Source organism: Mus caroli, unplaced genomic scaffold, assembly GCF_978045245.1.
Source record: "Mus caroli unplaced genomic scaffold, Mus_caroli_1 scaffold_9, whole genome shotgun sequence".
Taxonomy (NCBI): Eukaryota; Metazoa; Chordata; class Mammalia; order Rodentia; family Muridae; genus Mus; species Mus caroli.
In genome coordinates this window covers 19,171,428-19,188,541 of record NW_028227264.1, presented here as the reverse complement: position 1 = coordinate 19,188,541, position 17,114 = coordinate 19,171,428, and the positions used below count along the sequence as shown (strand labels likewise).

The 17,114-nt window shown below is 45.6% G+C and overlaps 1 protein-coding gene across 1 annotated transcript in view; it reads right to left on the bottom strand.

The window, feature by feature from the left end:
- Positions 1-17,114, bottom strand: part of Sgk1 (serum/glucocorticoid regulated kinase 1) — a 116,584-nt gene that overhangs the window by 71,516 nt on the left and 27,954 nt on the right. Inside the window, exon 2 of the mRNA XM_021173628.3 lies at positions 29-241. Within this exon, the coding sequence (XP_021029287.1) occupies positions 29-241 (213 nt within the window). The remainder of the gene's footprint in view (positions 1-28; positions 242-17,114) is intronic.

The window sequence follows — 17,114 nt, the reverse complement described above, 5'->3', positions numbered from 1 at the left end:
TGTGCCCTCAGCAAAATAAAGAACTTACTTCACACCCAGGTTGGATCTCCCAGGAACAGGACTCCTCTGGAGGGAGCATCCCCCTTTGGAAAGCATGGTCACCCAGGCATGATTGACACAGAGTGGCCTCAAAGTCTGACTCCCCAGGGGGAAGATGCACCCCAGCAGGGCCAGTGTACTTCAAGTTGGGGCTCTGATGCTTGTCCACGCTGACCATGGGGCTCTTGATCCATCTTCGTACCTGAGAGTGCAGAAGGAGAGAACAGAGAGAGGCATTTGCTAAGGTTGTCCTTTACAGCACACTGCTGGGAGATTTGGTGAGACAGAGACTAAGGTGAGGAAAATTTTGTCTTACAGCCTCTCAGTCCTTCCATCCATCTCTTCTAAACCGGTCCATGCTGGCTGTTCTTCCATCTCCCCGAGCCTCTCCTCAATTCTAGGCCTAAGATAATGATACTTCCTCTTGTGTTGTAACAGTTACAACATTTTCTTTCATCGCTCATGTTGTAACAGTTACAACATTTTCATCTTGCCCTATTGTTATTGTTTGCAGCACTGGGAATTGAATGCAGGACCTCCTGGAGGCTAAGCAAACACTATACCACCAAGCTAGGGCCTTAGTCTGAGAGTGTTTCTATTCTTAAGTAATTATCATTTTAAAGGGGCAGTGCTTATCTTGGCTTACAGCACAAGCAGATGGGATCCATCATGGTGAGCAAGGCATAGGGACAAGTAGCTGCATAAGTGTGTGTGCAGCTAGGACTCCAGTCCAGGAGTCGAAGGAATGGGAAGCAGGAAATAGCCAGGAAGTGGGGCCAGATCAGAGAAGTCCCAAGACCAGGTACTGGAAAGATGGCTCCCAAGTTAGGAATTTGGACTGTTTCAACAGAAAATCTGAGTTCAGTTCCCAGCTCCCACATTCATTGAGCAGCTCACAGCTGCTGGTACCTTCAGATCCAGGGGCTTCTCAGACCTCCTCTACCTCCCACATAGAAACAAAAATAAACCCTAACACCTTATGGTTACCTGGGCATGCTGATGCACGCTTTTAATTCCAGCACTTGGAAAAGACAAGAATAAGTATGTATTTTTCACTATTATAAAGCCTCACTTTTTTTTTTTTCTAGTGAGGTTGTAGACAGGGATGGTGGCATGCGCCTATAATTCAAGATCTCAGGAGGTACAGTCTAGATTGCTGTGAGCTCAAGGCTCTCCTAGTCTATATAGTTGAGTTACAGGCCAGACAAGGCTAGAATAAGGCCTTTTCTTTTAATACACACACATACACACACACACACACACACACACACACACACACACACACACACACACACAAGAATAGTAGCCAGGCTTATTGGTTCATTCCTGATATCTTGGCTACTTGAGAAAATGAGGCAGGAACACAGAAGTTTAGAGCCAGCTTGAGCTACTGGGGATGCTCCAGGCCAGGATGGGTAAGGAACATTTGAGCTGCACGTACAGTCCCTCCATTTGGGGGCCTGAGGCAGGGGGAACACTGCCAGTCTGAGCTACAAAGTAAGATCCCGTCTCAATAGCTGGGAGGAAGATGAGGCTGGTTGGTGTAATTCTACCAACTGAAAAGAACAAGTTCAAGGCCAGCCTGGGCTACTTGGGAGCCTATCTCAACATTCCTCTGTCAAAAGTCTATAACAGTGGATGTTATCAGTACAATGTTTAGACTATAATAGACACAGCTGTAATCCCTGTTAGAATCAGGGGTAGGTTTTTTCTTTTTTCTCCTGTTTTACAACATACAGTCTTTTACATTTTTATAAATGTCAGGTTGCATCATAATTGCTGCTCTGGGCTATACTTTCATTTCTTAGGGAATAATTTTATCATTTGCAAAGGCTCTTAAGCAATTAAAGCCATATTTCTCTACTTGTTTATATTTGTGTTTTAATTTTTTCTTTATTTGCCTTATGGATGTGTCCATTCTCCTCTCTCCTTCTCCTCCCCCTCTCTTCCTTTCCCGTGCCCCTCTCTCTGAGAGAGCTTACTATATTACCCAAGGTAGCCTCAAACTTGTGACATTCCTTCTTGCTTTAGTTGTCAGAGGACAGGGATTAAAGCATATCTGACGTCATCATACCTGACTGAAAAATCTCTTTTCTCTCCTTGTCACTGGTTTTTGTCCCTATTTTCCTTTCCTCCCTTGCCCTCCCCTCCTGACCTCCTCATGCCCCTCCTCAAACTCCCTGCACTGCTCCCTGAGCAGTTGGGAGAGAAACAACCCCTGACCCTTCCTATACTAATGCTCTGTCTCTGAGCTGTACCCCAGCCCTGAATTCTTTTCCACATCTGTTTAAACTATCATTTTTGGAGTCTTAGCAGGTATTCATGCCTACAATCACAGTACTTGGGAGGCAAGAGGATCAGCATGAAGGGAAGAAGAACTGATGCCCAAAGGTTTCATCCATCGGGGATGCTTTGTTACAGATGTGCCCACACTTACAAGTCACACTCGCTCACAAGGCACACTCACACAGGCACACTCATACAGACACTCACAAGATGTACTCACAAAGTGCACTCACTCACAAGGCACACTCACACAGGCACACTCAACAAGCTGGACTCACAAGGCATACATACTCACACAGGCACACCTACACAGGCACATTCACACAGACACACCCAAACACACCATATATGCATACACAGGGAGAAATAAAAATGTTTAATTAAGGCTTAGGGGTACAGCCAAGTGCAGAGTGCTTACTCTTCCCGGCATTATAAAAGAAAGAAGTTGTCTGTATCATGGGTGCAGTCTCAAACCTAAGATTCTGAGACTAGAATACAATAGAATATCCTTGATCTAGTCTCAAGTGTGATTTTGTGTTGGAGTTTTAGGCAGTAGTAGTAGGGACTAGATTGACTCTGTGTCCCCTTGAATGCTAGGCAAATGCCCTACCACTTAGCTACGGCCCTAGCCTTTCAAATGTGTTTCTGATCAACCTAGAAATTATTAAGTTTTATTTCAGATGGAAAATATTTCTTCTTCTCCTTCTCCTTCTCCCTCCTCTTCCTCCTCTTCCTCCTCTTCCTCTTCCTCCTCCTCCTTCTTCTTCTTCTTCAGAGGGCTTTAAGCTTGAAGCTGGTAACGTTTCCTGCTTTATTTCCAAACTTGAATTTGAAGTTAATCTTTTTCCTCTGGATTTCTTGCCATCCCTTTTACCAAGTTGATTTAGCTTTGCAGGGACGAGGTACAAGATGTGAGCTGATCTGTCTTCCATTTTATTCACAAGTCACAGGGTCTGACCATAATTATTCCTGGAGTTTGAAACTGTAAGTCTCCCCTTGTCTCTACGGACACTGAATTATAATTTGAGGTGTTAATATATAAGACAGGACATGAAGCAGGGTTCTTCCTGGGCTGAAGGCCCTTGTTTCCACCAACCTGAGGCCAGTGCTGGGCAGTAAAGGTGGAACTGTGGCTACAAGGTGTCACATGAGTGGGCGAGTCCCCAGGTCTGCATTTTGGGAGGGTGGAGGGTGGGGAAAGCCAGGCAGTGAACACCGAAGCTTGAGATGGAAAGCCAACCACAGCTGCCAGAAAAGCAAAAGAAAACAATGGCTGTTGCGGATTTATTTGGGAAGTGTATGTCCTCTATCTGCCCAGTGTTGATTCTTTGAATCCATTGCGCATCTTTCTCTGAAGCTAAGAGAAATCTACGATTTGCGCATGTGCCAAGAGCAGGCGTGTCTGCTGTTTTAAATCAGTCTGCTGTGGGCACAGTGAGGATGGGTCTCGGACGCCAAGACTTTTGACAAATCAACCCATTCCAGACCTTAATGAGAATATGGTCACCTCTCTGCAGAGAGTGTAGCTAGGGAAGGAAGTAATCTTTTTGTTCAGGGGTATTAGAGAAAAACATCGCAAAAGCGACATTTTCTAGCAGGAATGGAAACGGCTGCATGCTTTTTCTTGGTTTAGTCTTCACTCTGACTTCAGTATGTTCCCTCCTGTTACTTGCTGACGATTTTCGATTTTCGCTAGCTTTGTAGCTATGGGGCCTTAATTAAGGACAGGGTTTATGGTATTTACTTTAGCCTCAGAAATCCCTGGAGAGTGGCTGGGGTGTGAGATGTGAATACACTCATAGACTCCCTCTCCAGCCCTGCAGCCTGGGCAAGGTGCCCTTTAAAACTGCTGAGCTGAGAGCTTCTCCATCAGGCCCCTAGGGAATTCAAGCTGCAGCCCGCCCCTTGCGCTCCTGGGGGCAGCCGGAGCTGAATTGCTTGGGTGGAGGGAGGGTTGTGAGTGGCTTTGGGGATCCTCAGAGACCAGCCACAATGGCTCTGAGCTAGAGACAGCTGCAAGACTCTTCGAGATGTGAATGGCCGGATACAGAAGCAGCCCTGGTTGTGTGGCCACCTGGGCCTCGTTTTCTTCATGGCTGCGCCACAGTTGTGAAGAGCATTGTAAACAAACGCAGACTGGAGGATATGTCCGTCTAAAACAAAGCAACAGTTCCGTAGACAGGGGTCTGGAGGAGTCTAGTTCCAAATTAAACCGGAGTTCGGAAGCAGCTATCTCGGGAGCCTGGAGTTAAAGCTTAAGACCATAGCTAGATTTCTGGGCAGTACTTAGGTAAAACACTAAATGTAATTCTTTGCTAAATCTAGTCTGCCTTGGTTTTTATTAATTTATTTGAAGGGAGAAAAAAAAAAGTTATCCAGAAACCACAGTCCCCTCGGAGAGCTGCCAGATACGATTAAGGAGATTGGCCAGCTTTTAGGGATTTTCCACTTGTGGTTCTTTTTCCTATTATGTAATAGTAAACAGATATTACTCTTCATATAAAATGGCTTAGTTGATAATGATATTATCAACTGATGCGGAAAATTGATAGCTAGTCGGCACTTCTGTGTGATCCCAGCCGGCAGAGCCTGTCTGGATTTCCGGAGGGAGAGTTGCCTCTTTCTCAAAAGCCATGGGAACCAGACATAGAGCAAGTGTGATTTCAGAGAGACACCATTCATCATGGAAAACCTACTGCTTATACACTGCCATAGTAACTTCCAATTCTCCCAAGTTGGGGGACCCAGCAAGAGCTTGTATTAAACAAAACAAACCCAACCAAATACCTCAATCCCCAACAACAAAACAAAGCAAAGAATTAAAAATAAATACATTTTTAAAAAGCCTTTTAATCCTGATATAAGCCAGTTTGCTAGTGAAAATATTCAGGCAATTATAAAAGGAAGACCCTGCTCACACACCCCCACCCCCACCCCCACCCCCACCTCCACCACCACTACCACCACCAAGTACTTGCAAACTGGATACCTGATGGCAGACAGGTTACAGGGAATATATGGTCTCTCACCTTGGTGCCCAGAGAGCTATTCTACAGTCTCCAAAACTCTGACAATGCAGTAACATGAACTTAATCTCCTTACCTCAGCTATAGCTGCCAATCACACAACCTTTTTTTTTTTCCTCTGAACATCTTCATTGTGTATATGAAACCACATGATTTGCTTTTTCTATTTCTTCTATGTCTGTGGACTGTGAGGATAAGATTCACTGCTTGGATTCTTTTAGGGCATAAGCAATATGGACTTACAAATAAAATAGTAAGCACTCTGTTGTTTTTAATGAAAATTATGTTAGTTTATGGATGTCCACAAGCTTTGCTAAGATCCCCTATTGAGGTAAGATATACACACATTTAGTTTCGTCCCTTATATAGCCTGCCCTGAAGAGGCACCCTGAGAAGACTGAGTGGCCTCTGGAATTCCCCAGCTTTCGGTGCCTTTGGGATTTCCCAGTCCCTTCCCATGCATCCTGTTCTAGATTCCCAAGGTCTAACCTTGCATTTCTCCAGGCCTGGTCTGGGGGATGGCTGGTGAGGGCCTAGGAGGAAGAGAGTAAAAAGGAAGGGAGACATGTCTGTACCATCCTCCATGTTGGAGCTCACAGGAAGCCCCACCCCCAGAATCAGTGTGTTGTGAGTGTTACACACCACACAGTCTTAGCCTTGAACTCAGTAATTTAAGGTCCCCTTCTGACCCCACTAAAATACCACCCACTGATCGGTGACAGGCAGAGCTCAGGGACTCATTAATATGAGGATTTTGAAATGAAGATAAAGTTCTTATTATTTCTTAAAATCATAGGACTGATCCTTTCTTTGGAATTAGCCTGTCTTGGGCAGAGGAAATGAAGAAGAGGAAGGGGGGAGAAGGTGGAGGAGGAAAAGGAGAGAGAAAAGGAAGTCGCTGTGATGACTATCTGTAAGGGTCAGAGTGTGCTGTTTGTTTGCGGGATTAGAAAATAAGATTGAAGAAGAAGAGAGGCGCTGGGCTAATCTCTGAGCAGCAACCTTGGCTCCTCCTCAGTAACCCACAAGCTTTGAGAACTTCCTCTCCTCTCCTCCAAGAAATTCCTCTTCCAGTATTTTTAACCTCTTTTTTCCTCTGGGCTATTGATTCTAAACATATTAAACATGTTGTTTTTGCAGTATCTCTCAAAGCTAGCAAACTAAAACCAGCCCCTTTACACCCACGAACTCTGCCTTGTTCCAGCGCCCCTGTCTCACCACCACCATGACTTTTCCTGTTTTTTGTTTGTTTGTTTGGTTGTTTTGTTTTGTTTTGTTTTGTTGCCAACTTTCACAAAAAACCAGTCTTCATTTCCTTACCTCAAACTCTCGCATACCAGTGCACATCAATTTTGTACCAGGGTAAATATGAAAATCCCACGTCTGACCATTTTAAATTGGGGACATCTTTCTCTTTCTCATGTAGCATTTAAAGAGGTCAACAGAACTCGACTTGGTATCCTTGCCCCGCCCAGTACTAAGGGGGCCAAAGCAAGAGGATCAGGCCACCCAGAACAGTCATTGGTTCACAGAGAGGTTTAGGCTAGCCTGGGATACATGGGCCCCCGGAAACAAAAACCCACAACAAAACAAACAGCAACTTTTTTTTTAACAGGAGGGGGACATTTCAACAAAAGCTAATGACTGTCGTGCCACTGTTACGAGACAAGGACAGAAAGAAACATGTGTGACCTTTAAAGAGGACGCTGGCTGCATCTCAGAGGGGACTGAGAGGAGCCTGTGCTTCCTCATGCAGCAAACATTTAACAGATGTACTCCAGAAGAGTCTCTTGGCCTGAAAAGCCCAAAGCCACACCCAGAACTCGGCTCCTACCTCTGTAAGACAAAGAAACTCATCTTGGGGCTGTCTCAGGGTTAAAGGAGAAGATCATGTCAGCCTGGCACTTGGCCCTGATGAACAACATGTCTTGGTCTGTGGTTGATCCTTACTACTATGATTAAAGTGGTCTAACTCTTCATCCATCGAGAGTTTTATATGGTATCATGGGACAAATGAGAGTAGGTATCTCAGTGCAGTCGGGAGAAGTCAGAGAAGGCCTCTAAAAGGCAGTGGTGATTAAAGTAAATATTTACGGCTAAGTAAAACCAAGGTGGAAAAAGGAAGGAAATTTGCATTCCATTTCCAGGACTTATATTAACAGGACAGGGGCAGCAGAATCAGGATATGTATGGGACGCTTGAAAGACAAGTCCAAGAAAGGAAAGTCAAAACTTATTTTTCTTAATTTTTATGTTACATTTACTTATTTTTGCAGATGTGTGTGAATGTATTCCTGTTGTGGCAGATTATGCCGAGGTTGGGGTAGTTGGTAGTTTCCTACTGTGTGGGTCCTGGGATGCTGAACTCAGGCTGTCAGCCTTGGCCACAAGTGCCTTTACCTGCCTTTACCTGTCTGTCTCTCCTGCCCACTGCTTTTTAAGGAGAGATAGGAAGAGTGAGTCACGAGGCAACTCGGTGCCTCTGAAGTGTCTGCAGCAGGAGAGCCGGGTTATTAGATAACCATGGGACCGGAATGCAGTGCAAGATGATCATCAAAGCTATCGACTGTTTCTCAAGTCTCTGCCCTTTCCCATCCAGGCACCAATCTCATTCTCAGGACTCTCTTATGGCTTCTTAAAACTACATGGACGCAGTAGCTTGAATCCCTTCTGCTTGTTCGAACCCTACCATCCAACCCAAAGCAATAGGCAATCTGGCCACTGAAACCCTCGCTGCCCAACATGTCCAGTAACGTCTTTCCTTTGTGTTTAGTATGAAATACATTGGCATTCCCTACTCAAGTCCCTCTTCTAAAATGTTGACTGTAGTTGACTGAATTGATGTCACGACTCACTAACAGATGTCACAGGAACAGAAACACCCATGTCAGTGGTAGTCTGGAATACCAAGTTGTAGAGGTTTGGTCTGTTGCTATGTATTGTAATGTTAAATTCTGTATCCCAAGGCCTAGTTGTCTCAAGATGAGTGAATTCTCACATATGCCAGCTTTTATTGTGCAAACCTTGCTCCTTAATTTAAAACTATTGTTTAATAAAGATGCCTGCAGCCTGTAGTTGGGTAGAAGAGAAGTAGGCGGGGCTTCAGTTCCTTGGCTTGGGGTCTGAGGCAGAGACCACAAGGAGAGGAAGAAAGAGGAGGAGGAGGAAGGCGCCTTGGGGAGATGGATTGTGAGCACAAGGCCATTAGGGTCAGCCTGCTGGAATAGGAGGGGCTTAGGCAGAGCATTGCAAGTGATATCTCAGGGTTACTGACAGGGAAGTGGACAAATTAGCATAGAGGGTTGATATCTGCTCAGCTCTAATGCTGTAAGGCTTATTATAAATATAATGGTGTATGTCTTTTATTTGGGAACTAAATGATCTAAGGTAGGGTAGAAATCCCCAGATAATACTTACTGCAAGACCAAGTATGCTAGGTTATAAACTCCCCGGAGCACCCAAATCCTCCCCGTGTCCTTTGCTCTTCCATTGCATCAGTGGGAACACAATTCAGTCATATACTTAGGACAATCATCCAACCATTGTGCTTCTCATCAAAGTTTGACTGACTTGAGGGTTTACTTGAAATGAAAAAAACACATGCCCGTTGTTCTACTTGTCTGTCTCCCTTCTGAGTGGTGGCCACACCGCTGCCTCTCACTGGCCGGACATTGATGAAGCTCCTTCTCTGTGCCCTCTCCCAAGCTTGCTTCCTATCTCCTTCACGTTGAGTCACTCACAAGGCAAGAGTCATAGTCAGGGGCAAGCCCTTGTGGAGAGCAGGTGACCCAGCCTCAGTCTGTAAGTGGTCTCACCCTGAACCTGGAGTTCACATTTTCTCATCCAGGCTGGAAGCCAGCAAGGACCAGTGCTCTCAGTCTGTGCCCTCCCTGAAGGTGGGCTACAGGCATTTATGGAGACATCTAGCTTGTTACATGGGGTCTGACCAGAGCTCAACTCCTTTTCTAACTCCGGCAGAGGACAGCAGAGGCTTTGCAGGATAAAGGCATGCTTTGTCCAGAGCTTTATCTAGGGAGAGCTGGCCTTGGAGGTGTGCTTGAATGAGAAGACAGTGGGGTGGGGTGGGGTGGGGTGGGGGCACAGGCAATGAGACTGGAACACTGAAACACTGAGCTACTAACCACAGTTGCTTTTGTACTGTGCTCTGCAGGAATTTGAGCCAGCCCTGTCGGGACCTAAGAATGAGCCTTGTCTCATTCAGACTTTTCTTTAGGCTCCCCTAAACATAGACATTCTAAGGGCGACCTTTAAAAGTCACATGTGTTTGTGTGGAGGTGCAGTTCAGGTGGTAGAATGCTTGCTTAGCGTGCTTAATGCCACAGTTGGGTCCCCAGTACCACAAAAATCAGCCGTGGTAATCACCTGTAATCCTGGCTCTTGGGGGGGCAGAGACAGGAGGATCAGAGGTTCAAGGCTAGCCTCAACTTTCAAGGCTGGACTGAGAGCTTGTCTCAAAATAACAAGGAAACACTGAACTGGGTGAGATAGCACAGACTTTTAAATTCCAGCAGTAGGTAAGGTAGAGTTCTAAATTCAAGGCAAGCCTGGTCCACAGAGTGAGTTCAAGGATATCCATGGCTATACAGAGAAACCCTGTCAAAAAATTGAATAAATAATAATCAAAAAAGTCAAAACAAAACCAAACACACCAGAAACCATGAAGCAACCATAGCCAAGTAAAAAACAAAACAAAACAAAACAAAAGCAACAAAAAAGACTTTCTACAGTGATGACCTGAATTAAGAGAACTGAATTTTAGTGGCTGGAGATGCCAAGGTTCAGAGCCCTTGCTGCTCTAACAGAGGATCTACATTCAATTCACAGCACCCATATGATGGCTCAGAACCATCTATAATTCCACTTCTAAGGGATCCCACACTTTCCTCTGAGGTTTGCAGTTCTAGGCACACACACACACACACACACACACACGCACACACACACATACACACGCTGCACACACACACACGCTGCACACACACATCCATGTGGGCTAACACCATCCATGTAAAGTCAGAATTAAAAGAGAGTCAGATTGTAGCTCTAGCTGTGCAATGGCCTTGAGGAAGACACTTGATGCTTCGGAACTGTTTTCAGTGTCGTTAGTCCTTGTAGATCCTCTGGCCGTGTCATAGAGTTGAGACTAGTCACTGGAATACTGCTCATAAGAGTTTGATCTCCGTGTGTGAGACACATGGCATCAGTCTAAATTTGTTGAACGAATTCATGATCAAAGGGCATTTGCTCTATCCTGAACATTTCCTCCCTGCCTGGCTCTTCCACCACACTTCCACAACTCTGAAGTTCCCCCAATAAGCTTACTATAAATAAATAAATAAATAAATAAATAAATAAATAAATAAATAACCAAACGGTGTTGAAAATCATCTCACCACGTTCATGAGAGTTGTCAGAAAAGCCATTTCAATTGCAAAGCTAAAGGCCGAATGAAAGTTTTTTTTTTTTTGGTTTTTCGAGACAGGGTTTCTCTGTGTAGCCCGGGCTGTCCTGGAACTCACTTTGTAGACCAGGCTGGCCTCGAACTCAGAAATCCACCTGCCTCTGCCTCCCAAGTACTGGGATTAAAGGCGTGCGCCACCACTGCCCGGCATGAAAGCCTTATTGTTAGAACTGTGTACATTACTTAATTGAATTGAAAGAGGTAAATATCAGAAAGATTAATGTGCAGAGGGTTAAGTGCGGCTCTGACGGCTCTGCTCGCTTACAGCATCCACTTATACAAACTGCATACACGCTCCGTTTCAGTTTTCTCCAGAAACAGCTCTCTCCAAATTCCCCCTGTGCTGTCTTGGTAATAGTTTCTATTTCTGTATTCTATTTTTTCCCTTCACTTCATGTTTTATAAATGAAGAAATGGTGAGGTTTAATTGTTCCCTGAAAGCAAGAACAGAGCCAAAACTAAGAGTGGGGGTGGGGGGTGGGAGGGAAAGCTAGGGCCTGAATACCTACTATGTCCAAGGGTTGTGCTCAGCAGCGGGAGGCAGACAGTGGGAGTCTGAATTTGGATTGGCACAGCTGTTTAGAGATATCATGGAAATTTCTGAAGTTAGATGATTCGCTGTGCTTAATGTTGACACAGGCATGTTAGGCCAGCAGGACCCTGATCAGAAGTTCAAGGTCAGGGTTTGGGATATAACTTGGTTGGCAGAGCTCCTGCCCAACATGCACAAAGGTCCTGGGTTCAATACTCCAGATACTCCATCAGGCGTGGTAGAGCAAGCCTGTGAGGTCAGTATTTGGGAGTTAGGGCATGAAGACCAAAAGTTAAAAGTCCCCCTCCTCAAGCCACAGAGGTATGTGGTTTATCAGGAGTGTGCTGAAGCTGGTTTTACGGCAGGAACTCTGACCACAGCTATATTTCTTAAACAGCCCAGGCTCACATGCCCACAGAAGGCACTGCACACAGTGGACTGAGCCTTTCTACAATTAGCAATCAAGAAGGTACTCCACAGACATGCTCATAGGCCACTCTGATGGAGGCAATCCCTCTATTGAGACACCCTCACCTAACTCTGGGCTGTTACGTTGACAGCTGAAACTGACTATGGGAGGGAATAATGAAAAACAAAAACAAAAACAAAAAACCAGTCATCCTCTGCCATGTAGTGACTATGAGGCTAGCCTGGGATACATGATCAAAACAACATGAAACGAAACAAAACAAAAATAACTACAAAAGCAAACAAACAAAACCTCACAACAAAGTAAATGAAAAGGAAAATGAACACAGCCCAGTTGAGGGAAGAGACTAGTCAGACAGTCCCCGCTCCCAGTGTCAGGAGTCCCACATGAAGACCCAGCCGCTCCCAGGGTCAGGAGTCCCGCAACTGTTACAGATGTGCAGAGGGCCCAGGTTCATCTTTAAAGGACAACTAAATTAAGACAGAGGGATATGGGGTGCAGCTTATCGCTGTTGGGGGTGCTTTCAGGGTAGTTGGTGGGCAGGGGCTTACTTGGTGTCTTCCCTGGTGCTGACTGGCCTCAGGGAAAGCATGGGGTGGGTGGGGGGAGGGAAATGGGTGAGGGGAGGATGGGAAGGGGAGGGGGGATAAAGTGAGAGGAGGATGGAGAGGGTGAACTGAAATCAGTGGCAGTGGGGTTGGTGGGGGGAGGGCATCTCTGGGACAATGGAAATGCCAGGAATCTATGAAGGTAACCCTAGCTAAGGCTCCTAGCTACTGGGGGATATGGAATAGCCATCTCCTGCAACCAGAAAAGACTTCTACAGGAGGTACTGGGACACCAACCCAGACACAAAACCCTAGGCCCACAATGTGTCCTATCTACAAGATGTGCAGGGGTAAAAGATGGAGCAGAATTTGAGGGAAGGGCAAACCAATGACTGGCCCAGATTAGACCCATGCCATGAGAGGAAGCTCACCCCTGATGTTGTTAATGATATTCTGTTACAGTTGTAGATAGGAGCCTAGTGTAACTGACATCAAAGAGGCTTCACCCAGCAACTGATGGAAACGGATGTAGAAACCCACAGCCAAACATTTGGAGGAGCTTGGGGAATCCTGTGAAAGAGGGAAAAGGACTGAAGGGAACCAGAGGGGTCAAGACACCACAAGAAAACATACAGAGCCAACTAACCTGAGCCCACGGGGGCTCACAGAGACTGAACTGGGATCATGGGATGCCCCTGGGCCTTCTGCACATATGTGACAGTCCTGCAGCTGGGACTCCATGGGAGACTCCTAACCTAACAGCAGGAGCAGCGGATGGGTCTCACTCTCTTACCAGCCTTTGGATCCCTTTCCTCTAATTGGGTTGCCTTGCCCAGTCACGATGAAAGAAGATGTTCCTAGTCTTAGTTGATATGCCAAGGTGGGTTGGTATCCACGGAAGGCCTCCTCTTTTCAGAGAAGAAAGGGAGGATGAAAGAAGGAAGAGAGGGGAGGGAAGAAAGAGGGAGGGGGAAGATGTGATCTGGAGACTGAGATGTGAAGTAAATAAATTAATTAACAAAAATACAAAAAAAGGAGGTATATGACTGTTAACATGGATCTGTGAAACAGAAAGAAAACAGAAGAGATTTTTAAAGTCAGAGGCATCTAAATAATTGTAATAAATAACAAGTCAAGGGGCCAGAATGAAATGAAGATTTCCCAGGAGACAGGTGGATATCAATACTGGGCAGCAGAGGCTGACTCGGGGGAGACGGGAGATGGCGGGGGGGGGGGGGTGGGATTCACAGGACCTACTCAGTCCCAGAAGGAAACAGTCTTTCCATAGGTTAGAAACTGATTGATAGGAGATATGGCAGGAGATGATTCGGGGATGCTCCTGACCATGAATACTCATCACCCATCCTTTACTATAGAATGAAATAAATCAGCTACGGAGGCTCCACAGCGTATTAGCAGATGCTGTCATCACTGTATGGCAAGCTGGCAAGAAAAATGTAAACACTTGCTTAGCTTTGTTGGGAAAATTCACTATTTTGTTTTTTAGCATCTTGGTACTTCCTTCAATTCCTGCACTTACGTTAGAACACACACACACACACACACACACACATACAGTTATATGCTCACTCACTTTCTCTCTCTTTCTTTCTCTCTCTTTTTGTTTCTTTGTTTCTTTATTTCCCTCTCCGTCTTCCCTTTCTCTTCCTCCCTTTCCCTCCCTCCCTGCCTTCCTTAATAAAAAACAATGTCTCATTCTGAAAGGCAGACTGACCTGCCTCAGCCTCCCAAGTGCTGAGATTCTAGGCACACTGTACTATACTCAGCCTGATAAAGTAAGGCCTCCTCTATGTTCTCCTTTCTTAAGCTCTTCTTAAAGCTGTAACTGGGTCAAGGTCAGTACTCAGGACACCTGCCTGCTGGGATGACTGTGTGCATCAAGTAATAACATTCATGAAACTCTACAGACCGACACTGGTCATGTTGGTTCATCAGTCCGTGTGTGTGTGTGTGTGTGTGTGTGTGTGTCTGTCTGTCTGTCTGTCTGCTTGGAGACAGTTTTCCTGTGTATTCCAGGCTAGCACTGAACTTATATTATATAGCACCGAACATATTCACAATATAGTCTGGGTTGCCCTGGAATTCACGGCCACTCACCATCTTCCTCACCCTCAGACTGCACATGTCTACCACTTAGACTACCACATGGAGATGCCCCCAGAAGAGATGGCAGCAGCAGTATCCTTGAGCAAGTGGAAAGGCTTGAGATAAAGGTACACCTAAGAGACAGTGAGAGGCAGAATCCCAAATGCAAACCTCGTGTCGCTAGGTACAGGAATGAATGAAATCATGTGGTAAGAAAGCCACTCTTAGTTCCAAAGACTTCACAGGGTCGGCAGCAGGGACACTGAGCACAGCTGTTGGCTATGTGATCCAGGTCTGGCTCTCTTTTTGCTGTTCTTGTCGTTTGGGGGTTTATTTTGGTTTTGGTTTGTTTTAGGGCTCATGAATCATCTCTTTTGGGGGCTGAACAGCGGAGTTATTGAGGTGTCCCCTGGGGCTGGCAGGATCAGCTGGATCTGTTGTGGGCAGGCACTTAGAGGCACATGGTAGTGGCAACTCACCTTGTTTCTTTCTATACTTCACGTTCCTTGACTGTAGCTCAGATCCGCTGTGTTTATGCACTTATCTAGTCGTTTTTTTAGTGCTGGAGGGGGTGGTGGAACGCAGGGCCTTACTGTTGTCACACAGGTATATTGACTGTTGTCACACAGGTATATCGTTTGTGGAGATGATTCTCATTACTACCTTCCAACTCAAGTTGGTCTCAAACTCATGATCTTCCTGCCTCAACCTCCTGAGTGCTGGGATCACAGGTGTGTGCCACTCTGCTCAGCTTAGAGGACGATTATCATGGGTAGGAAGCATATGTGCCAAGTTCACAAGGTGGGAAGGGGCGGTGTCTTGATGAGATAGCCCCCACGGACTCATATTGCTGCATGCTTAGGCCCCAGTTGGTGAACTTTTGGGGAAGGGTCAGGAGGTATATCACTGGGGTGGGCTTTGGGGTTCCAAAAGTCCTAGCCAGGCCTGATGTCTCTCTGTGCCCGTTGCCTAAAGATGAGGACGTAGCTCTCAACTACTGTTCTACCTGCCTGCATACTGCCATACTCAGAGCCATGATGACAATGGACAAATCCCCTGAAACTGTAAGGCAGCTCCCAGGTAAATGCTTTCTTTTGTAAGAGATGCCTTGGACATGATGTCTCTTTGCAGCAATCAAACAATAACAAAGACAAAAGGTATCTGTGGTGTAGTTAATATCTATAATCAGTTGATGTTAGACAAGTTTATCTTTAGTTACCAGGGTGGGCTTCATTATATCAGTTCAAAGACCTGAAAATCAATGCTGAAATATCTTTGAGTAAGAATTCTTTCTCACTTTCAGACCACCAATATTCAGCCTGCCCTGCTGAGTCCAGATTTGATGCCCCACCAGAGACACGGCCATATCCACTCTTTTTATAGCTACCCACTAACTGTTACATTTATCTAGAGAACCCTTACAGACACAGAGATCAAACAAAAGCAAAGATAAAGAAGTCAGGAGAGGAGAGCCACAGGTTTCCAGTATGTGAGCAGCCATGCTGTGAGAGGTGCTCTGGAGATGGGGGTGGGGGTGGGGGGAAAAGGGGGTTGACGAGGGCACAGGAGGAGGATGGAGGAAGACCCATGTCCACTTCCCATATACCTTAGTTAAAGGGAGCCTTCTCGTAAAGAACGCAGCTGCCTTGCACAGCCCACATCAAAGAGGACGTCTGAGATCATCAACTCTCTGAAGTCTCAAAATCGTGCCGTTTTGATTCCCGGCATTAGCCAAATCCTTTCCTTACGGTCCTTTGCAGCTCTTTGGATTTCATTTGCTCTTGTAATGCTTCCCCCATCCCCAGCGACCCGAACTTTGCCATGGCCTATATAAGTATAAAATATAATAACCCAGTATGGTCTGCAGAATGTCTTAGACACATGTGCAGCCAGTACTGATGTTCACATGGCTCTTACTTCACAGACCATAAAGCTCAGGCTTTTCTGGGTGAGTCCAGCCATGCTGTAGCAGATCAGAACTTGGATATGGTTAGTAAATTTGTAAACTTTCTGCTAATGTTTTTCTTTTTTAAGATTGTTTAAAATTCATTTTATGTGTATGAGTGTTTTGCCTCTATGCATGTCTGTGTGCCACATGCGTGCCTGGTGCCTGTTAGAGGCCAGGAGAGGACATCAAATTCTCTATTCCAGATGGTTGTGAACTGCTGTCTGGGAGCTAGGAATAGAACCTGGGTCCTCTGGAAGAGCATCATGTGCTCTTAATCCCCAAGACATCTCACTAGCCCTGCCAATGTTTTTCTTTCCACATTGGTCAAAACCCTCCGCAGTCAAATGCTCTTAGTCTTGTGTGAGTTTCACAAATATTTCCTACAGAACAATACCCAGGAAAACATGTTCTTTAGCACACAAACAAACAAGATCTCCCCTGTCCTCTGCTCCAGGGACTCTGGTATCACAAACGGGTGTTAAACCAGATGTACAGCAGCAGAAGATCTTGGATCTCTGACCCTCTTGCCTCTACCTCCCAGTGCTGAGATGACAGGCCTGGCCCATCAAGCTTAGTGTGAAATTTTATTTGAGACAGGATCTCTTCCCAGGTTAACCCGAAATACATCATCCCTTTGTCTCAGCCACCTGAATGCTAGGATGCTGTGTTTGTAAGGATAAGCCGTCACTCATAACTTGAAAAATAGACTCTTAAAACA